Consider the following 23,692-nt stretch of genomic DNA (forward strand, 5'->3'; position numbering starts at 1 on the left):
AGCGAGGTATTCGTTGTCTCTTCCATCATTTTATAATGTTTACGATATTGTTCATCACGTAAACATATGCTGATGACAACCGTCCAAACAGTTATGATACCAACGATGAGCTCATATCCACATTATTTATGAGGCTGATCCAAAGGGCCCTGCAGCCAAAGGCACATGCATCCTGTTCGGCCATACATTTCTGCAGGCAATATTTCTGCAGTTCCAAAAGCAGATCACATGCAAACAATCTCTTTCTGCTGATAAAAACTCAACTGTCTGTCCCTGTTTGGTAGCAGACAACCGAGACAAACAACCGGCCATGCAGTCATCATATTTAAACTCAAGTGTGTGTGTGTGTGTGTGTGTGTGTGTGTGTGTGTGTGTGTGTGTGTGTGTGTGTGTGTGTGTGTGTGTGTGTGTGTGTGTGTGTGTGTGTGTGTGTAACCGACATCAGGAGTGCAGAGGCCAGATCTGTTGGAAACATGCAGTGCTGTCCTTCACTGCCCCTCAAACTGTAGGATTTAAAAGGCTGGTCACTAATCCTTTTTTGATATACTTGCTATAATCACACAAAACGACAAATTCGCAGATCACAAGCACTCACTCTGATGATACACCTTTTTACTGGGAGACAAAACAGGAAGAAAAAAAAAACCACAATGCTGATAAATAAACTGAGTAAGTGTGCACAAGAACCTGGGGTGGATTAATAACTCAAATAAAAAGGCAATATTTTAGAAATTTTACTCCCATTGAGAGTATCATATTTTATTGTTGCTGATATTTCAAACTTGATGTCAGTAGATCTCATCCCACACATCAGTTTATATCAACAGAAATGTCTCCCAGACTTATTTTACCTTTAAACTCAAAGTGGGCACAACATGTATCCATCCCTGACAAATGATGCAGTCAGCCAAGCTTTAAATAGCTACTACCGTTACATCCTACTTTGAACCAGCAGACTATATTTTGTGACTTGTGTCTAAGTGCTGACATTATCGTTCAAAATATCGCTGATATGATTATTGTTTCATTTTGAAATGAAGGTAAAAATCACTGAAAATATATGTCCATTGACCTTTCTGCTATTAAATACATAGTGAGTCTTACATGTAAACATGAAGCTGGTATTTTTCGGTCACTACTTGCAACCAGTCTCAGTGTGACAGATTTTACATCAGTGACTTCTACACCAACAGTATCTTCATACAGATCGCCTGACAGACTGCTTGTCTTCTGGTTCTGGGTCTTCTGGCGACCGTTCCTTATTCAAATTAGCCACGACGGTCGATCTGTAAACAGTCATCAAATACTCTGTTCTTCCTCTGCAGCGCTAACTGTTCCACCACGACAGCAGCCCCAGCCCTGGTTCACAAATGGTCCCCTGAAACAAAAGCACAGAGGGTCAGAGTGGACGTGAAGCTGGATGCTGGTCGTCCTTATTAAGTCACTGCACAGCCACGGTGCACGTGGCTGCATGACCTCCACTGCTGGGTTAACTCAGGACAACTTCCAAATCTGCTGAACTGCAGAGTAAGAACCATGTCCCACCAGCTCTTATAAAATCACCAGTTTATTTAAAAAAAAAAAAAAAAAAGGACACAAAGTCAAATCAATGCAAAGCTTTCACATAGAGCTCCTTTGATGAACCGTGCTGGCCTCCAACGCAACGGAGAACTGGAGAATCCAAAACAGGCCACAGTCATTATATTTGCTGGCCCAGTGGAGCTGCATGTCTCTGGTCTGAGATTACTGACCCCAACAACAGTTCATGCCTTGGATCTCTATGCTGTCCTGTCTCACCCCAACCGGTCGAGGCAGACGGCCGCCCACCCTGGAGCCTGCTGCTATCAGAGCTTTCTGTTAAAAGGGAGTTCTTCCTTCCCTCTGTTGGAGGTTTTTCTCCCGTAAAGGGGATTTTATTTTTATTTTTTTCTTCCTAGCTTACGTGGGAATTGTTGAATCGTTAGGTTCCTGTGCATAATATTGTAAAGTTCTGTTGTAAGGACTTTGTTGTGTTAATTGCCTTAAATCACCTGTTTTGTGATTTGGCGCTATATAAATATAATTGAATTCAATTAAAATTGGCTCACAACATACATTCTTTTATAAACCGGCTCTGGACGAGCAGTGTTGTTGCACAAAAAACATTGGAGCCCGAAAGGTACTGGGATTTCATCCTTCATTCATCATACAAGTCATTTTAACAGGCACTTGAATAACATGTACAAGATGTACTGATTTTTGCAAATATATTTTTGGCATTTCAGCTCATTGATTTCTTCACACTTATGGTTAGCGTGTACCTGTACTGACACATCTGGGATAAGTTACCATCACCTGTTAAAGCTCTTCCACGACACTACAGAGCACTCTTGTCAGAAGTTGATGGAAAAATACATCTTCCTACGCTTCCTAAATTAATAAATGACCAAATGAAAAATGTTGGTGTCATTTGTTTAATTGAGTTCTCTTGATCTACCTTCATTTTTATTCAGAAATATAAACAGCACAAAAGGGTTAAACTTGTTTGAAACTTTATAATATCAGCATAATATTGGTATCGGCCCCAAAAATTCTGTACCTATTTGTAATTATTTCTTTCAGTGTCGGAGGTAAACTGAAGCGATGATTACCACATTTACAGTGAAAACTGTGCAACTTTGAACAACACAAAGTGAAAACTGATGGAATCAGTGCACTGGATCAATGTTATATAGTGCAGATGAGTCCTATGAAATCTGAGAAAACTCAAATCTGGAAAAGCTTTCATAAGTGCAGCTTGGTGAACACGTTCAGTCTGAAACGTGTGCTTTGAAAGGAGGATGCCTCTAAACTGGGAGTCAGCTGTAAGTTAAACATTAAATTAGAGACACAGTTTCTATTTGAGCTGATTTCCTGGTGATACAAAAGTGCGTTAGTGATATGTTGCCTTCTTACAATCAGAGTGTACGGCGCCTCCTTCTTCGCCCCGCTGTCTTCTGCCGGCGGTGCCGTCGGGTGTCCCGGCTGTGCTGGCGTGTCGGTCGCTGCAGCGGCCGGGCCCGTCGGCGACGTGTCCACGAAGACCTCATCTGTCACCCGGAAACGGATCTCCTCCCCTTGGTCCACGTACAGGTCGTGGGCGCCCTCGTCCGTCTCGTACTCCCAAAGCCAAACTTGCTCTGCTTCGTCACTGAAGCCGCAGCTAAGGAAGGCTCCACTTAAACTAGTCACCGTCAACACAAAATAACACATCAGGCAAAACTGCTCTTAAGTTAAAAATCACAGCACTTCGTTTACATTTGAGGTCAGGATACAATTTTGCAGGCTGTTGAAGCGACTCCGGTGGGATGAGAATGTCATCGAAGAAACCCATCGTCACTGTGAAGCAGGAAGTTTAGTGTTCACAGAGGTTCATGGTCTGGTGCAGGTGAAAGCAGGAACCTTCAGGATGCAGTTCTATGATTCTAAGGCTAATTCAGAAAGTGATTGATAGTCACTTAACAAACATTTATTTAAATACAAATATTCAAATTTATTATTTAAGTTATTTTTAAGAAAAGATTTCCAACATTATTTGCAGTCTTTCTCCATATTACGCTAAATTCAATATCTTTTGGACCGCTGGTCAAACAAAATCAAGACATTTGAAGTAGTAACATTCAGCTCTGGGAAACTACAATGTTATTTTTCACAACTAACTGTTTAATTGAGAAAGACTATCAAAATCAATCACTGAGAATATTTTTCTGTTGCCATTTCCTTTTCAACTGTTGGTACAAACGTGCACATACATTTGTGGAGACCGCATGCTAAAACGTTAACTTACCGTGAACTCCCTCCTGACTGCAGTACTTGATCTTGCCGACGAGGATCTCATCGAGGAAAGGGTGAAAAACGACGTACCTGAAATGAACTGACACAAAGACCAAAGAAAGACGGGATCAAATCGGGGGCGTCGCAGTTATCTGAGGATAAATCCACACTAACACGTTTTCATTTCAAACCGAAATTTGAAAGCAAAAACGCTCTCCGTCAATACACACTTTTCTTTATCGTTCAGAACTAAACTCTGTCCGTTCTCACATGCTAAGACCTGAACGGTGATGGCTTTACAGACGCAGCTGAAACAGCTTGTTGTCCAAATGTTATACAGCTCGACCGCTACCTTCACTTCCATACACTCATGGGGACCCTCTGAGCCCACTGAGGTCGATCGTTCCAGCAGGCACTGGTTCTTTAGCCCGGCTCCACCAGATTATTGCCCACAGCTTCAGTATGCATCGCTGTGATTATAGTCCGAAAACCCGGTTCTCATTAAGGTTAACTTAAACACTGTGAAGGACGGACTAGTCAGTGCCCAGTGGAGGTGGTTCAGTGCGATGACGTTCTTGTGGCACATATGGTGATCAATACCGATTGGTTAAAGGCTGTTCCCATCATTTCAAAATGAACCCGAGGTCTTCACCCGATAGGATGCAGTGAGTCAGCAGAGACAGCAAGGTCAGTAACGCCTGTTGAATCCATGTTGAATTAACCGTTCACAGTCAAGGCTATTGTGGTTTGTTTGTGGGGCGTGACGAATCAGGGATAAGGGTTTAACTTGTGGGAGATCAGGAGGAGTGACATGGAAAAAAAAAACTGTGAGAAGTTTTGCAAAAATAAAAAAGTGCTTCATTGACCGCCGGCATGACCATAAACAAACAATGACTTGATGCATGAATAACTGCTTTAAGACTCTGTCACAGGTATTTCTTCCTCATCACCCAACCTTTGGTGTGCGAGGCTCCGTCCCCTGGGAATATATAGGAGTCCTCCAGTTTAGTGATGTCATACAAGCAGATGCAGAGGCCCACGTTGTAAACCACCTGAGGAGAGGAGAGCAGGTCACAGTTCTGCATACAAACACATGCTTTCAGTTAGTGCCTATTAACGCACATTTATATATTTTCAGTGATGTCTTTCTGTAGTTTTGACTTTTAAGCTAAAAAGAGATCAAGTCAAAGAAAGTGAAACTGATTTTGATTTGATTTTTGATTTTATACACTTTATTAATCCCCGAGGGGAAATTTCTTCACTACAGCAGGGGGGCTCTCAGGGGGGAGATGCTGCAGCAGGCTGCCACTAGCGCGGCGCCAGGTAACCTGACCTGAGGTGCATGTTTTTGGATGATGGGAGGAAGCCGGAGAACCCGGAGAGAACCCACGCAAGCACAGGGAGAACATGCAAACTCCGCACAGAAAGGCCCAGGACCGGATTCGAACCCGGAACCTTTTTGCTGTGAGGTGACAGTGCTAACCACTGCACCACCGTGCTGCCCTAAATGCAGTGAAGCACACAGGAAATATAGTGGGGTTTTTTTGGACAATTTTAGTATAAAGTAAAGAATGAGTAATACATTTATATAATTTCATTGATCCAACATATTTCAGAAATGATATAAAAACTCTGTCATCCATAATGACGACATGAAAATTTTATTATGGACATTTTTGGCTAATTTATTCCAAATCAAAACTGGAAATGTGTCTTTTGTAAAAGTATTCAGGTCCTTAATTCAGCACCTTGCAGAAGCACCTGTGGCAGAGACTGCAGCTTCAAGTGAATCTCTACAAGGTCTGCACACCTGAATCTGGACAGTTCATTTTAATCTGCATTTACTTGTCATTATGGATTATTGAGTGGGGAAAAAACATGGAAGTTATATTCATGCATAACAAAACAAAGAGGGCAAAAAAATTAAGACTTTCTGAATCCACAGCGTGTTTAAAATCTGTCCTCGTAATATTGCGATCCACTTTCTACAGTGTGATTTACCTGCTGTTATTTTTGACTACTTCATGAACATGACATCTATCTATGTATGCCCCATCCTGGAGGAGGGGGAATCTTCTTCCCTTTTTGGGGGAGGGAGGGAGTGAGGGAGAGCTTTTCCCTCTCCAAAACAAGGCTCTGAGGATGGAGGGTGTTGGACTGTTTCATCAAACGCATGGGATGATTTATAAAAGGACTTTTAACTCGAGTACCCCATTCAATCGGATGAATTTCAACTCTTAATCTGAAAAAGCTGCGTTTCTCATGCAGAAGTGTGAGTAAATACAAGTTGTGATGCTAAATCTGGTTTGGCTTTTACTTTACTCTAAAAGACCTGAAGTCAACTTGAGAAGTGGAGCAGACGATGGTTTGTGGAGCAGGCGAAGTGTGTTTCACCTTGTTGGCCAGTTTCTTGTTGAGCTCCTCGGCGATGGCCTCGTTCAGCTTTCTCTGGAAGTTCCACGGAGGGATCCGGACAGTGTCGACCATCTCTACCAGCACGAACATGATGCAGTCTGCACACACACACACACACACACACACACATACACACACACACACACACCGAGCAGCTGTCGGCGTGACTGCGGGACGAGCCGCTGATTTAACCGGGCAACATTTCCTGCTCTTCTTCTCTAAAGTTGACCACCAAACATCAGGAGCAGGTCACGTTCCAGCTGCAACGCAAATCATCTACAGTTTCAAACACAGAAAACATCCGTGACGTCTCCACGTGAATAGTTACGGCAGTGCGCTTTTACGACACGTCGCAAAACTTAAAGAAACAGTACATGTTTTTTTTTTTTTTTTTTTATATACACTTTATTAATCCCCGAGGGGAAATGTCTTCACTACAGCAGGATGGCTCTCAGGGGGGAGATGCTGCAGCAGGCTGCCACTAGCGCGGCGCCAGGTAACCTGACCTGAGGTGCATGTTTTTGGATGATGGGAGGAAGCCGGAGAACCCGGAGAGAACCCACGCAAGCACAGGGAGAACATGCAAACTCCGCACAGAAAGGCCCAGGACCGGATTCGAACCCGGAACCTTTTTTGCTGTGAGGTGATAGTGCTAACCACTGCACCACCGTGCCGCCCTTTTAAAGTCTTTGTTTACCATGACGTCACTCCCATGTTTGCTATAGTTCCACAATATCAATAGACATTAAGACTATATATAATTATTTACCTTACCAGCCATCCATCGCATGCACACATACATTTTTGTTTGTTTTACAAAGTTCCCACAAAGTTATTAGTGTTTAATAATTATCATGGACGAAATAATTAAATCACATTTTGCCTAAACCTCTCCAAGACACAGTGCCCATAGACATGCAGTATATTTGGATGTGCACTGTGCTCTTAAGTTCCTCCACATAATTCACTTTAGTACTAAACATTAAAAGGAGTTACTCATTCATCAATGACCTTTTCTAAAGCCAGCGTTCATCGCTCTCACTGTGCCCTTCACAGCACTCTGTTGTAAACACGAGACAGATTTAAAACACAAGTTTATAAATATGAAGATATACTGACTAAAAACTATGACTATATTGTAACTCTGTGACTACAATAATTGTGCCTGGTACTGTGATGTACATGGTTAGCAGACAGTGTATATTGCCCCGTGCTCGTAAAACAAGTTTGTCCATTTGAACTGCAAAGATCAGAAATTTTAAATATATTTAAATTGAATCTATTCATACAGAAGCATCCACAGGAATTTAATATACAGACATCAGTACATGCAAGTAGGTTATTATTTCAGAATCTGGGTTTTGAAAGTGCCAGTAGATAACAAGACTATAGACTGTATATAATGAACACTGTTGAATAAACAGAAGAATATTATTGGCTGAACAGTGATGACATCACATTTATTCGTGTCAGATAATGTAAGTCAACAGACTTTATAGTAGCTCTTTAAATAAGTCCAGTTCTTCCTCATCTTATCTTGATAGATACAAATGAAAACACAAAAACATTCCCATTAGAATTTTATCTTTATTATTTTACTATTCATATTGTCAATATCAACATCTTTTTTTAAATTAAGTAAGCTATAAATGTGCACGCGTCTACGTTTACAAAATCAAGTTTCAATGCTAAAACAGGAGTGTGAGGAGACTCACAACTATGAAATAACATCTGTTTATATTTCATTTACTGCATCTGAACAAATGAAGCATGTCAAAGAACCGATTCTGAACACATCAGCAGGGAGGGAGTCCGACCAAACAGAGCACACCCGAGTACAAAATGACACAACGGGCACGCCACCACACGCTGTCTTCATAAACAACACCTGGTTTGTCACTTTATAGTAGCGCTTTTAAAACTCAAAGGTTGAACCAGTGAACAACAAAGCATCATCTTTTGTTTTAAATGTGCAGAAGAAAAATGAAAGAGGATGATCAAATAAATCAGTATGTTCCCAAGATGTTTTAAAAACATTGTGAACGCTGGTGAATTATGGAGGAAATCAACTTTGCATGTAATTCAATAATTATGGTCATAGTGATGATAATTTAAAATTAAATTAAATTAAATTAAAAAAGTGCTTACGTGGCCGTTTTTAAAGCATTAAGCAGTGGAGTGTAGGAACAGTAAATCCCATATGGAGTCATTTATATCCAAAAGGTCCCTAAAGTTGGGCTGCTGCAGTTTCAAAATCCTCTCAACAATTTAAAGAAAACTACAAAATTAAGAAAATACACAAAGTCTTCTTCCTAAAACAGGTCCCGTTTCACTCTCAAAGCCAAGCAGTAACAGACGGCTTCACTCTGATATCTGCACTTTATTTTAACACACAAACCCCGAGTCAGCTGGTCTGTGACACTGATGTATGGAAATGCAGTTGAATAAAGTTCACAGAGGGCACTCTGTGTTACAAGAGGTCACACCCTGAGTTAGACAGGCAGCATATAGTATATTACTCACTCTCTTCATTTTTATATATTATCATAATAATATAATGTGGAATATTTATATGAATATATGGTCATTTATTTTCTTATGTACAAAGGGCATTTACATTTACATTTACAAACTGGTCCAAACTCAGGGCTTCACCTCAGGAACTGTGTTGAATTTAGAGACTTTCTGCATCATGTGTAAATCCCATATGAAACTCAGCAGAAATTAGCTTCCGCATCCCTCAGAAACATGAACCCCAAACTGTTTCAGTGGTGCCCACTTAGTTCAAATCATGGTAAGACTCTAAATGACAACACAAATCTTCTTGGATCTACATCTAAGAACTGGAATATTAACGGTGAATATTAGAAGTTGTGCGTCTGTCTTACAGGGTCACGTGTACACTGAAGAGGAAAACGTTTGCAGAAGAAAAATACTGCATGAAGAAAAACACCTAAAACTACTTTCCTAACTCTACAAAGTGCTAGTGTACAGGCATCTGGACACTAGGTTGTGCGTTTGTTAGCGAAGGCAGCAGGCCTTCCCATACTATGGAGTACTGAAACTCAACCTGGAAAAACATTCAGTTCAAACACCCTGTCATCTCCCAATTATACAGCAACACGAGGAAGTTTCACACACTGACAGGTCCAGATGATAACGAGGGCGAACTGAAAACACAATAACATAAGGTGTGAACTGGACGGTCACCTGATCTGAGACGCTACAGAGGATTTAATAAAAACAGGATATCTATGACATAAAAGAAGAACTTTCTCTGGACATTTCCTGTGTTTATGTACTACACTGAGCCAAGTCTGAGCCGACCTGGTGACAACAAAGGAGAGGCAGCATGAGCGAAGAGAGACAGACAAACACCCTGATAAAAACAATCATGCATCGGACACACACTCACAGGACAAAACTCAGATGGAAAGAAAAAACACAGATTAACACCACAGCAGAGTGTGTTGTGTCTGTGTTGCTGTCCCAGTCGGAGAGGGACAACCACACAGGACAGTTTTAACACGGCGGAGTGTTAGATTGTGCAAAAACACCGTATGAGTGAGCGAACATAAGAAGAGCAGCAGGAAGTGTGAAGAGATTCATGTGTTCGCCTACATCTGAAATGAAAAGTGGAACGGCATCAGCATGAATATAGAAACTCTCAAACTGAGTGAGAGCAGGGTGACAGAACAAGGGCTGATGGGAGTTTTTCACCAATTCTGTTTCCAGTCAATGAGTGAGCCTGGTAATGGCATCAGAAAGCAACAGAGGGCGAGTTGTTGGGTTCATTTGGTGTAAGATGTTCATCAGCTTGTTGTGTTGTTTCCCTTGAAACTGACTGAAGGCAAACATTACAAATGAGGGATGAAGGAGAATTTTCTGGTCTTGGAGAAGATTCTGCAGTTAGATACTATCTGTATCGAACTTTATTAATTCTGGGTTTGTGTAGATGTGATCCAGTGTAGGTGATAGTCAACGAGGGTGTTTTTCTTCTTTGGTGAAACCGTTTAATAAAACACTTCCGGTTCAGTGGGAAAGATGAGCATCTGTGTGTGAGACTGAATGAACAAATGTGATGTTAAACTGCCGGTATGAGCGCCGCTGCCCGTAGCAGAGACACACTACCTTCAGTTATGTGCGCTTGTTAGAGTGCATCTGCCTGTCGATCATGAGTGCTTTCACAGTAAACCCTGTCTCTGCATGTACAGTAAGTGCTCGTTTGTGTGCGCTTTTCATCTGTGCAGCGACCTTGTGTGTGTGTGTGTGTGTGTGTGTTTGTGTGTGTGTGTGTGTGTTTGTGTGTGTGTTCTGTCTTTCACTGACTGCATCTGTCCCTGAACCACGTCTGGTCCGTTCACATGGTCTCTCCCTCTTTGCAAAGCCCCTCTCTAGGTTCACATCTCTCCATCTCTGAACCCACACGAAGGCCCCCTAAACGGCCCCCAACAGACCCTGCCACCCTCCTCTTCACCAGTTACTGGAGCTCCTTCATCCTGTTGAGGGCGGAGCCAGCCTTGAACCACTCGATCTGTGTCTCATTGAAGGTGTGGTTCAGAGAGATGGACTCCTGGCTGTCGTCGCCGTGTTTGATCACTGCTGTCAGGGGCTGGAGGAAGACGGAGGATGCAAACAAGGTCATGTGTCAATAATTTATGCAGCCTTCCTTCAACACAACGTAAAGAAAACCAGGCTGTCCTTTGGATCAATGTTTCATTAGTGCGGGACTTTGCTCACCTTGCCGGGGGCTAAGGATGTCAGGCCAGTGATTGAAATCTTGTCATCGGGGCGAATTTTGTCATAGTCGTGGGGTTCAGCGAAAGTCAGAGGCAGCAGGCCCTGCTTCTTCAGGTTAGTCTCTGTGTGGATGAAAAGTGGTAGAAAAATGAGAGGGAGCAACAACATACGGACTCGTACCTCCATCAGGTAACCGGAGGAGAGCTCTCTGCCTGACAGGAGCAGATCTGTTACACAGAAATACAGGCTCATGTTTCCCTGTCTCCTCCTCCTCCTTTCATAAAGAAAATGAATTCAGTTAGACTGTAGGGATATTAAAACTGCATATGGCTCAAGGGAAGACAGAATATCTGGAAAATGTGAGAGATTTATTTGCCATGAAACCGACCGTGGATTCTGGCAAAACTCTTGACGATGATGGCGCGTCCTCCGAGGTGTCGCGGCTCCAGGGCAGCGTGCTCTCTGCTGGATCCCTCGCCGTAGTTCTCATCTCCAACCACCACCCAGTTCACGCCACCGGCCTGGATTACACAACGGAAAAAGATCAAAGGAAAATTAAACTACCCCTCTTCTTAAAATCCTGGTGACAAAATTTACCAGTTGTTCGCTGGAAAAATATGCAAGGCAAATATAAATTTCACCTTTTTCTTTTAGTTTAAGAGCGCTAACAGCTTCATGTAAAAAAAAATAATTGAAAAAGATCCCCAGCTAATTTAAAATAAATCGTTCTACTGTTAGAAAAATCCTCTACGACTGGTGCAGATTTCAAACGACGGACAGTTTGCCCAGCAAATTCATCTCAAGAGCAGGCAGTTTAATGTGAAAAGGAGTCGCAAAAAGTGTCATTACAGGGCCTGTAGGTACAACTCACAGCTGTTGGTGTCAAAGTGCATAATGCAGATATTGCTTTAAATTCGACGAGGCGTTTTCATGAGAAGAACATCATACCAGTTGTGAAGCACGGTGGTGGTAGTGTTATGGTTTGACGCTGCTTTGACGCCTCAAATAATGAGCAGCTTGCAGTCCCTGATTGCTGACAACTGACACTGACAACTATGGATTGTGAATCATATCAAAGAGCGCTTGAAAGAAATGTGAGGCCGTCAGTCTGAAATCTGAAGGTGAACTGGAAGTGAACCTTTCAACAGAATAATGATCCACAGCAGACAGCAAATCCACCAAAGAATAGCTAAAAAGAAGAAATGGAGGGTTACGGGTGGCCTCAAAGCCCAGATCTGAATACCACTGAACTGTTGTGGGGGGAAATTCTCAAACGTCTTGAACTGAAAGAAGTTTGAAACGGGAGTGGTCAAAAATTTCAGCGAGCTTATGTCAGAGACTGTAGGAAATTTAGTAAATCTCATAAAAGTGGGGCAATACCTGCTGCTGCGGCCAAGGATGTACTTACTTTTTGAACAGAAGAATATTGTATCTATTGAAATTCTTCCTGAATAACTGATTCATTGATTGAGTTCAAATGTACCACCTTTATTAATTTAATGTTTACTTGTCCAAATATGTATAAAAAAATAAAATAATTCCATGTAATGTTCTTATTTTGTCACATGACAATATGTGAGCCATTCAAATCCGTGTATCACCCAGACCTTGAATAACAAATGATCTGCTGCCACTGTCCCGTCGAGCTCACCTTGTAGTTGCGGGCCACATCTGGAACTCCTCCGTACTCTCCTGTCAGCTGGTTCTTCACCTTGTTGACGGCGTCGTTCTCAATGTTGATGGCACCAATCAGCAGATTGTTGGAGATGTTGTCAAGGTGACCGCGGAACTTCAGCCAGGGCCCGGCGGCACTGATGTGGTCAGTGGTGCACTTTCCCTTCACCTGCAGCAGCAGAGGCAAAGAGAGCGGCAAGAGTAGGGAAGACATGAAGACGACAGGGAAATCGGAGGGAATCGAGTTATTAAAATTCAGAAACAATAAACCTTTTCAAAGAATTCTTTTCACTGTTAATATCGTCATTCTGAATTATTCCTGTTATTCATTTAAAGGATGTAGCTGTTTAGTTTGTTAACAAATTCAAAACTGAGATCAAAACTGATGATTCGTTTTACAATCTTTTTTACTTGTCGGGCTTCTCTCTTGGCCCTGAAGCCCAATCTTTTCAATCTAAGACAAAAACCTTAAAACCAGTTTTTACTTTTAAATACACTAAAACAGCTGCTTACTGTGGCTTCAGTTAAACAGGAGTAAATAACTGGAGGTTAATATATGTTGGTGTCTCCTTTCAGCCATGGATGAATATATATTTAGTTATTAAGTGAGTATTTATGTATGCAGGATACAGCTTGTGTGACTCAAAATAAAGAAGTAAAATAAGTTGTCATGCTCATGGCTATGAAGGAACATGTCGGCTAGTGCAACAGAGTGGTTAAAAAAAATGTGTTTTCAAATGTGTTTGGACAACAAAGGAGCTTTATGGTACAGAGGAACACACTATATCAGGCTGTTACAGACAAACCCAATGTTAGTCTGACTCACTGGATGGAGGATTTAGATTTGAACCTGTAAGTGGTTGACTATGTCAGTCCGCATTCCTGCCCTTTTTCTGAGTCTTACTTTTTTCAGAATCACTGTCACAACAGGAAACAACAACAACAACTTCACAGCAGCAACCTACACATTACAAATGGCAAGTCTTTACGAATATTTGGATCATACAAAAAGGCAGGGCTGCTTATGTTTTTATGAAGAAATATGAATAAGCCACAGCCTTTTTTTCCTCCTATCATGTGAATGATATTTGGGTACAGTTAGATGATTTAGCAGCACTGGCACTGCACAGAGCTGCCTACGAGAGACTAATTCATTGTGAGGTTTGGTCTTTTCATGGGATTTGCTGACAATAAGAAAAACATGACTTGGCCAAGGTAAGAAGAAGCATTTCATAATTTATGTATTTCATAGAGTGCTGAAAAGTAGCTGGTGCACTGCACAGGCTGAGCGGTATACAAATAAAGCTGAGTCAAACTCTGTCGCCATCATGTTCTTCTGTCACCACCTGACGGTAAACAATGGCCAGTTTAAGAGCAGAAAACCTCTGAGCACCGTCCAACACACCCAGACACTCTTCAGTTTCAGGGGAGGATATGTGTCTTTCAGGTCTTTGTGTTGAAAAGTCACGTCTCTCTGCTACACGTTCCCCAGAAGCCAGGAGTACTGCATACCACTGTCCCTACCTCGTCTCCTCTGCAGCAAAAAACTGCAATATGTGGGCCGTCTCCTCACGCTGGCTTAGAGGAAGCTTACGACAGCTGTATAACATCAGGGAAGCACAACTTAATACCACTACCAGCAAACATGTTCTCATCCAGCAAGTCCATCACCTGAACTCACAGCTGCTCAGATAAATGAGGACTGTTAAAGTCAAATGGCGATTTCGGCACATTTTAAACACTCCACTCCACGAGTTCAAGTGGACATCTGTAGAGCCAACATTAACAACAAGGATTGTTAGTGCTCCTCCCTGATTCCACATTTAAAATGTATATGGCAACAACTTAGAACTCATCCTCGCTTCTATTTCAATTACAATATCCTGAAAACACTCTCAGCAAACGGAAAACCAGTTTCAGACTGCAGACATGTGAATGACACAGGTTTTACTGAAACGCTGTTGGACCCATTCATGAGACAGCTGCCAGCATGCCTCTCACTGTCAACAGTCTGCAGTGATAGACCTCAGAAGTACATTGAATAATCATACATTTCCATTTCACCTCTCTGTGGGTATAAATGCATGCTGCCTGTCCCTAGATGACCACAAGTGAGAGACGGCAGGAGCTGTGACATCATCTGCAACACGGAGGTCACTCATTGCAAGTTTATCGACCTTTATTGTTGAAAATTTGGTATACAGTGTACCTTCACTACTGGTCCCACAATCACAAACATAATCCTACGACCAACTGAGGCTGTGGCTCAGTCGGTAGAGTGGGATGCACACTAATCAGAAGGTTGGGGGGTTCGATCCCCAGCTCCTCCTGTCCACATGCCTAAGTGTCCTTGAGCAAGACACTCAACCCTAAAATTGTTCCGGATGGTGTACCATCGGTGTGTTGTAAGTCGCTTTGGATAAAAGTGTCAGCTAAATGTAATGTAATGTAACTTGTCGAATAAACACCCTGCTCACACCACCAAATTTCAAAGTTATTGAATGTTAGTCCCTCCTGCGAATGGAAATATCCATGAATTACCTTACAAAAGGCATGTTTTATTTGTATCAACACAGGAAGTGCTAAAACACACGTCACTCACCCAAACTCAGAGTTAATGTTGTTAAAACCAGTAACAGGACTCCAGGTCCCTCATCGAAACATCAGAAGAATAAAAACACTCAACAACCCAAACAATACATCAACACATACCAGTCTCGGAGCTTCCCCCAGAGCTGCCAACCCAAGTGAGTTTCACCACGTTCCTGCACTTTCACAGTATAAACATATGCACAATACAATCAGCTTTTTACACAACATCCAAACCTCAGCCAGGCCGCCACCAGACAGCTACTCGCTGCCCATAATATCACCCACCTCAAGGCAGTCAGCAGCCGGCGCGAATCCCCCAAACAGAGCTCGGCACTACTTATGACGTCAACACCAGCACAGCCTCCTACTGGAACACACAGTGCATCTAAACATACAGCGCAGCTCAACATAACGCTCAGTGGTTGCACCTTACAGTCACTACACTCACAGTAACCTTTAAAAATGTCAGCAAATACAGCCTATTGTGACTTGGGATTATTAGCAGGCATGTAAAACTCAGATCAATCTGACTGTATTGTCTCCCTGCTGGTTCTTTTGCTCACTCAGTGACAACAACCTTTTTAAAAGATACTTTTTAAGACTGCGATTCATGCAGTTTGAGTTATATCCTCCTCCCTCTGCTGCTCATCCACCGCAACTCTCCTTCCATTTCCTGCTCACCTTGATGAGGACCTTCATGTCCTCCAGGTCTTTTCCATGCCACTTGTCGAATGGCTCCAGCAGCTGCAGACGGTTACTGGAGGGGCTTACATCTACCTGCAAAACATCAATTCAGGGTGAGACGTTAGGCTTCTTCAGTGTGTATTTCTAAAAGAAAGTGAGTCATACAACTTCAAGATTAAACACACAAACAACAACAACAACAAAAAACAATTTTCTCATTAGCACTGCTGAAATTGGATCCCGTATGTGAAAAGAGAAATCACCCTGACTGAGGTGCCCTCAGTGGGGGGGTGCTGGTAGGTGTCCTGGCCCGGGTCGAAGTCTCTGGAGGGCAGCTCGTCACCGGTGGGCGGCTCCAGCTTGAACTTCTCTCCATTGGGAGCAGTCAGGTAGTCGGTCTCAGGGTTGAAGTTGAGGGTCCCGGCGAGGGCCATCGCAGTGACAATCTGCATAACAGGCCAACAGAAAGAGTAAATACCGTTTAGATCTCCATGTTAAACATTAGGAGTCAGAGGATATGCAGACATAAAAGCGACAAAGACAAACAGAATTGAGGATTTTATAGTAAAGTCCTCCACTGATACACGCTCACTATGGTGTGTATAGGAGATACTGTGATTCGTGTATTGAAGTCGATGTAATTTGGAATCTTTGGTCTTGTATTTTGCTTGACATTTAGCCTGCGGTACTTCTTACCTCAGGAGAGGTGACAAAAGCATGAGTAGCTGGGTTAGCATCATTCCTGCCAGTGAAGTTCCTGTTGAAAGATGTGACGATAGTATTCTTCTCTCCTTTTTTCACATCATTCCTGTAGAGTCAAAACACAGAGAGCGGTTTAGTTAATGCAAATCTAAAGCCAAGCTTGTGGTCCTCAGTGGCTGCAACGCTCATTACATCCAACAATATGTAAATGTTTGAATGTAATGAGGTCGTGAAAATTTGTTTATAGTTATATATTATATTTATTGTTTATTCTATGGAAAGCATTATTGTGCTCAACAAATTTCAAAGTAATTTGAATGAGATTGCATGTGAATCTGTCATTTTGCTCTATGATTGGTGCAAGCAAAGATGATCAGTCCATAATGGGAGGATTTCTGGCAACAATTTATCAGACTCTTTATGCTGATATTTCTTGTGTGAAGTTGAAAAATGTGTTTCAGTTGGAGTAAAAGAGAAAGTCTGACTATAAATAATAACATACTTCCTCTGGGACAAAAAATGTCCCCCTACTTTTAATGCAAATTCAGTCATTACTTTTGAAAGAACATTTTAATGAGACACTTTTCAAGTTGTTTAAGAAATCAAACACTGGCCACCAAAAATACTCTCGTAAAATCAAAATGTCAGCTGGCAAGCAGCTGTTGAGTTATTTCACCCAAGTGTTTACAAATCACACTAATCAGCTGCTGGTGGTACATTTAGGATAAAATGTCTCGAACAAATGAGGCACATACCTGTCCCACTGTCCGATGCAGGGTCCACAAGCATTGGCGAGCACGATACCGCCAACATCACTCAGGATCTTGGCCTGAAAGAGGGACAACGTGAATTTTAAGAGATTATTTTCAACAACTTTCTCAGGCACACACCTGCACAAAATTCAAATGGAAAATAAAACCCTGAGAAAAGACGTGGACAAACTGCCAAAACGCTGTGGGTGCTTCCTAACTTCCAGTCTGTGTTAAAGAGATTCTCACTCACATATCCATCTCTTTCGATGGTGGCGCGGATTTGTTCTGATCCAGGGGTAACGGTGAACTGGGCCTTGCACTTCAGACCTTTATCCAGAGCCTGCTTGGCCAGAGAGGCCGCTCTGCCCATGTCCTCGTAGCTTGAGTTGGTGCAGCTGCCGATCAGACCTGTTTGTGTGTTTGTAAGAGGAGAACTGAAGTGAGGGAGAGTACAAGTTACAGTTCATTCATTTTTAATAACACAACTCGCATATGAAATGAGAAAAGTTTCATCAAAGAGAAGACACAAAAGTCAAGCAAGTCTTGAGAATCACACTAATTCTCATCCTATCAGTGACCGGGATCATATTCCATTCAGTGCTCAGGGTCGCCAGCGACATGATGATGTGATCTGATCTGGTCAATAATACAGTGAGTAGGAACAAAGCAAGAAATATCTAATTTCAATGGACAAAGCATTACAAATATTTAAAAACTGTAAGGTAATACATCTGTGTGACAAATACTGACCCACTTTAACCTCCAGTGGCCAGCCGCTCTTCTTAGCTATGGCCCCGATGTCAGACACAAGGTGGGCCAGGTCGGGGGTGAACGGTCCGTTGATGTGGGGCTTCAACTGTTACACATGGAGGCAGATTAAATGGAACGAAGCACAAAAAAAACAGGTTTAGCCGTCATGAAAAAAACATACAAGAAAAAAAAACACAAGAAAAAAACCAAGAAAAAAACACTGAATTTGAGGTGATGATGACTTTATACTCGTAACATTATCTGTCCATGTAGCGAGATAACTAGATTTTACTTGACAAGAAATGTAAAATAAGCTGGTTCCAGTCTAGAAATAAGAAAAACTAATAAGAAATAGGTAAACAATGATGGTTTTTAGATCAAGTTTCAAGTCATGCTGCTTAAAAGAAAGCTTTTATAGCAGATATTTTACAGACATGTTTAATGTATCTACTTAATTTAAATAAAGACAAAGATGCTTAAAGATGTAGGAAAGGCAAGTGATATTTACTTGAATGAAGTCAAATGACCTGCCTGAAAAAGAACAAGATGATCTATTTACACTAAAAAGATCTAGATTTGTTGAATATATATGTTGGCATATTTATGCAACTGGATGACACAAGGTAGCAGCAGCTTTTACGCAACATACACATGAAGACAATTTGGCTCTTCGGTGATTCCTAATGATATCTGTACATGTCTTAACTCACCTCGCTCAGGTTGATCTCAACGAGCTGGTCGTATTCACAGCCCTTATCTGGGACCAAGTCATCTTGGAACTCATCGGCCACAGAGGCAATCTCTGAGGGAGGAGTGACCAAGAAACACGCAGGTAAGAGGCAGTGAATAAACAGGAAATATAGAGACAGACAGTAAGAGACATCAGACGGACCTCCACGACCAGTTTTCTCCAGGTACGTCTTCATACGGTGGTTGTAAGGGAAAATAGATGTAGTGGCTCCAATCTCAGCGCCCATGTTACAGATAGTGGCCATTCCTGAAATGTGTCATTTTAACAAAAGAGTACATTTAAAACCAAAAACCATCATATAATCATGCAAAATATGGTATATGGATGTGTCATTCTTCTTTCATGACTTGTGGTGTATCTCATCCTTACCAGTGCAGGAGATTGAGTCAACTCCAGGTCCATGATACTCCACAATGGCCCCCGTGCCACCTTTCACAGTCAGGATGCCGGCCACCTTCAGGATGATGTCTTTCGGAGAAGTCCAGCCAGACAGGGTTCCCGTTAACCTCACGCCTATCACCTGAGGGAAAAAGACAAAGGCTTGAACAAACTGGAAAACAAAACAGAGGCAGTCGTAATTTAATGAATCAAATACATTTACAGGATACCAGATGAGGTCAGGAACTCACTTTGGGGCACTTGAGCTCCCAAGGGATTCCAGCCATGACATCCACAGCGTCAGCTCCGCCCACTCCAATACAGATGGAGCCCAGGCCACCACCATTGGGCGTGTGGGAGTCCGTACCAATGAGCATCACTCCAGGATAGGCATAATTCTCCAGGATGATCTGCCCAAGGAAAAGGACATTTGTAGTCAGTCACACTCTTCATACATTTCAAAGAATTGCCTTTTTTGGAACAAGATGTAACATTAACTGCTCGTGCAAAAACATCCTCTAATAGCTGCATGCTGATTCACAGCAGACGGTAGTTAATGTGCAAGTTCACAAACAATAATTTATTAAAGATCCCCTGCAGATGTTTTACGAGACATAAAAATACCCTGGTGTTAATATTAATTTGAGTCTTTCCTGTTTTTTCCCCAAAAACATCAAAAGTTACTTGTGAAATAAGCAAAACATATTTTTGAGCCGTATTAAAGACACTTATTGCATCATAATAAATTAGTGTGCTGTACCTGATGGATGATTCCTGAGCCTGGTTTCCAGAAGCCAACTCCATATTTTGCTCCAGCAGTTGCCAGAAAGTTGTACACCTCCTCATTCATGTCCTGTGTTAAGAGTAATTTGAGAATAGTTGAGGCTTCTCCTGAAGACAAATCACTTTCACCGTAAAAGAACAAACTTGTCTGTCGCACTTGATACTAAATGCTGTTATTCATTTTGGCCTCCAGGCATGTGGAGAGCCCAATAATTTGATCAGACCATCAGATGTTGAACCAGACATTGGTACATATTGTACTGCGTCCATAGAGAAATCCCTGCTGACTGAGAACCAAATGTTCTCCAAGCAATGCCATGATGTTCTTCCATGTGTCTGACTTTACCTCAACGATAAAACAAAATAAACCAAATTATAAATTGTAACAGCTTAGTTCCAGACGATATGTGATACCCTTTTTTCAAAATAATAAATGTGTGTTAAAATGCAACTGCAGTGCAAAATCATTAGCGAAAATACAAATGTGGGTTTTTTGTTGTATTCACTGATGAACCGTCGTGATAGACTGAGCAGAAAGCCAGGAGGGCAACTTTGAGAGCAGCACTGGTGGCTTGTCAACAGTGGATAGACAGATAGACAGATATATGTGGGACAGATAGACAGATATAAATACACAGATTGACATACTCCATCTATTTTCCCTGTGTAAATCCTCACCTTGGCCCTCTGCAGGTCCTCAGCCCCTCCGATCTGAGCCTCGATCAGGTGATCACAGTGGATGGTGGAGGGCACCGCAACCTTGGCCAGACCGCTGCTGATAAACTGAAGCATTGCCATCTGAGCTGTGGCATCCTGCATGGCCACGCGGTCGGGACGTAGGCGCAGGTAAGTGCGGCCGCGGTCGATCTCCTGCCCTGCCGGATCATCCAGGTGACCGTAGACAATCTTCTCCGACAGAGTGAGAGGCCGGTTGAGCCTGGTGAGGTGGATTGTTAGAAAAGCGGGGTTAACATTACACCGTGTGTTAGACACTGGATGTTAATAGCAGCGGATACAGGTTTTCCCCTGCTGCCGTTTCCATTTGGTGAACAGTGTACGTGCTTGCTATCAGTTAAACATCTGAATCTCGCGCTTCCATTTGATCCATTTGGTCCAATAAATCTAATTTCTAATATCTATACAAGCAAGTCCAGCTGTCTTCAGATAGATGATGACCTCGATGACTGTGAATCTTCAAAAACTTCCATACCAATATTCTTGCAACTACATCGCTTTGCGTCACACTTTTGGAAAATACTTTATTCACCTACTGACAAGTCCTGAACATTAGAAGTAACTCTCATTACAGCCAACACTTGTTACTTTAACAGCCATTTAACAGATAGACAATGAGGTCCGCTCAGTAAGAGGGGGACACCAAGTCATCCAAGGTTAGCTGCTGGAACTCACTGGCCCTGACACGTCAATACTGTAAATGTCACAAGGTTTACTGTGTTAAACATCACACGTTCCTCATGAACCAAACTGGAATCGACAAGGACTCTGTGCATGTGTGTTACTGAGAAATTACACTGCTGACCTCTTGCGTACAATGCTGATGTTCTCGTGCATCTTCTCATAATTAATGCTGGAGCCGGGCTCGAAGCGGCTCATGGGCACCTTGTCCTTGACGCTGATGGCTCTAAAGAATTGAAACCGTCTCACCCCGGTTCCAAGGGCCAGCTGGACCAGAGGAAACAGAGGATGATTCAGAGAATCTCACCAGAAACATGGGTTATTGTACAGGTTAGGAGCAGCACATAAAGTTTAAAGTTAGATAATAACTATGTTAAGGAAAGAGAGGCAATTCAATCATGAATAGCTTGGGAACACATGACCTGGGACTAAAGCAGGCTAGTTAAAACATTATCTTTCATGAGGAGCAGCAGCAGTAAAAGTGCAGCTGACAGAAAGACAAAAGAAGAACCCTCTTTTCTGGTCGCAGGCGTCACAATCACTAACTTTAAATCAGAACGATGACTTCATAGTAGAAATATCTCCTGAATTAGCATTGGACCTAAACAAATGACATACATAATATAAAGGCTACAAATAATGCATTAAAATTCTGTCAGAAACTCAATATGTGACTGATGTGAAACTTTAGTCACTCAGTACACTGCTTTGTGTTTTTAAAGTTTTTTTGTTTATTTTTGTGGAGGTATTTAGCCACTGCCAGCAAAGTAAACTGTTATAGGATTTTTTTGTTTGCAAACCAATTTGCTTGATTCAGTTTCTAGAAAAAAAAAAACATACGTATTGACATGTTGCACTTGGATCATCTTCTGTGATCAAATGATTAACATGATAGCTGGTGTACACATTAAAGTGAACCATTGGTTTATGTGCCAATTGTATGAAAGACCAGCAACAACACACCAACATCAGTGGAAAAGTTGCTTGAAAACTTTATTCTTACAGCTAAAAAAAAACAACACAATTTTTAGTGATGAAAAAATGACCTGTATGACATTACTTTGGTCGTAATTAAGTATTTCGTCAACAGAAATAGATGATATGATATATAGATGATGAGATATTGAAACAGTATTGTATGGATGACTGTTGGTGCTTTCACAAAATATTTACACAATGAAATTTTTTTATATAATTAATCATCAGTGATGCAGATTAAATGACTTAAGTGGGAAAAAGTCATTAGTAGAACAGATACAAAAGTCTGGTAAGTTCAAAAGATTACATCAAGAACTTCTGTTGATAGTTTAAAAAAAAAAAACAGCTCAAAACTGTTTTTTTATAATCTTGATTTTGAGTAATTTGTTTTCATCTTTTTTGTTTAACATTAATGTTTTTATTTGAAACTTCTATTTACCATTACAAGAGTTTTATTTTATTTTTTTATCCCAAGACTGTTTTTAATCATTGCTAACTTGGTTTGATAACTATTTTATCTTATTAAATACGTTGGTTTTTTTTGCCTGTAAGAAACCATGAGCTGCATTTTACGTAAAAAAAAAAAAAAATTACAGTAGAAATGAATCTAGTCTTATTGATGTAATATCGATATACTGCACCATAAATTCACTTGATTAAAAAAAAATGACATCATGCCATCATTCATCAAATTAATGCGTCTTTTAGGAAACAAAAGCTTCTCGAAAGCTCTGTGTTGATCTAAAAAAGAACATATATTATTAGGTTTGATCAACACGCAGCAGAGGACAGAAACACGCAGCTGTCACGAGTGACCGGCAACAAAGTGCGCAATAAGAAAACTCCGTAACCTTGCGATCACCTTGTGAACACCAGGATATCTAGGCCCGTTTACAGACAATATAGTTGACTAAACTTGATTAAACGTTGAACTATAAATCTTTAATGTCGGCTGCTGTTAGATGAAACGTTGTTTTGAGCCGTTACAGCGCGTCGCCGTCAGGAGTCAAACGGGGACACACGGTGACCTGACGGGCGGCGCCAAGTGCGCACTTCTCCTCTGCGCTTATCCGCTGCGGGTCAGCAATAAAGCGAACGCGGCTGCAGCACACGGCGGAGGTCTCGGTTGTCCCGTGTGTACTGGACGTTAGCGGGGCTCTCACCGGCTCTGTAAAAGTGAAATACCGTTATCTTACCCGCAGTCTGGTGACAGTCAAGCAATACGACGCCATTTTGTATTTTGTTATCTCAAGATGACTGTCGCCCTGATGTGACGTCACCCGCT

General features: G+C 41.7%; 2 protein-coding genes across 2 annotated transcripts; both read right to left on the reverse strand.

The window, feature by feature from the left end:
- Positions 1-591: 591 nt before the first annotated feature.
- On the reverse strand, positions 592-6,549 carry polr3h (polymerase (RNA) III (DNA directed) polypeptide H). Its single transcript, XM_069701308.1, has 6 exons — positions 6,187-6,549; positions 4,748-4,844; positions 3,806-3,892; positions 3,294-3,357; positions 2,935-3,169; positions 592-1,378 (listed from the first exon to the last, which is right to left on the reverse strand). The coding sequence occupies exons 1-6, from the start codon at positions 6,295-6,297 to the stop codon at positions 1,328-1,330; spliced, it is 645 nt and encodes a 214-aa protein (XP_069557409.1). The 5' UTR covers positions 6,298-6,549; the 3' UTR covers positions 592-1,327.
- A 1,231-nt stretch (positions 6,550-7,780) lies between these two features.
- On the reverse strand, positions 7,781-23,658 carry LOC138622479 (aconitate hydratase, mitochondrial-like). Its single transcript, XM_069701309.1, has 18 exons — positions 23,604-23,658; positions 21,554-21,696; positions 20,692-20,950; positions 19,991-20,083; positions 19,482-19,640; positions 19,222-19,372; positions 18,994-19,098; positions 18,812-18,903; positions 18,102-18,207; positions 17,602-17,759; positions 17,355-17,428; positions 16,594-16,705; positions 16,161-16,343; positions 15,895-15,990; positions 12,599-12,790; positions 11,336-11,468; positions 10,948-11,069; positions 7,781-10,819 (listed from the first exon to the last, which is right to left on the reverse strand). The coding sequence occupies exons 1-18, from the start codon at positions 23,637-23,639 to the stop codon at positions 10,688-10,690; spliced, it is 2,346 nt and encodes a 781-aa protein (XP_069557410.1). The 5' UTR covers positions 23,640-23,658; the 3' UTR covers positions 7,781-10,687.
- Positions 23,659-23,692: the final 34 nt, after the last annotated feature.

Source organism: Brachyistius frenatus, unplaced genomic scaffold, assembly GCF_029030835.1.
Source record: "Brachyistius frenatus isolate BFR_SWC_R1_liver_20210118 unplaced genomic scaffold, ASM2903083v1 Contig_36, whole genome shotgun sequence".
Classification (NCBI taxonomy): domain Eukaryota; kingdom Metazoa; phylum Chordata; class Actinopteri; family Embiotocidae; genus Brachyistius; species Brachyistius frenatus.

Bases quoted from the DNA above. Each gene is read 5' to 3' on its own strand.
- LOC138622479 (XM_069701309.1), bottom strand. From the start codon at position 23,639: ATGGCGTCGTATTGCTTGACTGTCACCAGACTGCGG. The intron at 17,429-17,601 runs GTGAGTGAGAAT...TCCCTCTTTCAG, and splicing joins CCATCGAAAGAGATGGATAT to GCCAAGATCCTGAGTGATGT. The intron at 16,344-16,593 runs GTAAGAAGTACC...CCTGTTATGCAG, and splicing joins CTTTTGTCACCTCTCCTGAG to ATTGTCACTGCGATGGCCCT.
- polr3h (XM_069701308.1), bottom strand. From the start codon at position 6,297: ATGTTCGTGCTGGTAGAGATGGTCGACACTGTCCGGATCCCTCCGTGG. The intron at 3,893-4,747 runs GTTGGGTGATGA...TCTTTGTGTCAG, and splicing joins CGGAGCCTCGCACACCAAAG to TTCATTTCAGGTACGTCGTT. The intron at 3,170-3,293 runs GTATCCTGACCT...CTGCGGCTTCAG, and splicing joins CTTCAACAGCCTGCAAAATT to TGACGAAGCAGAGCAAGTTT.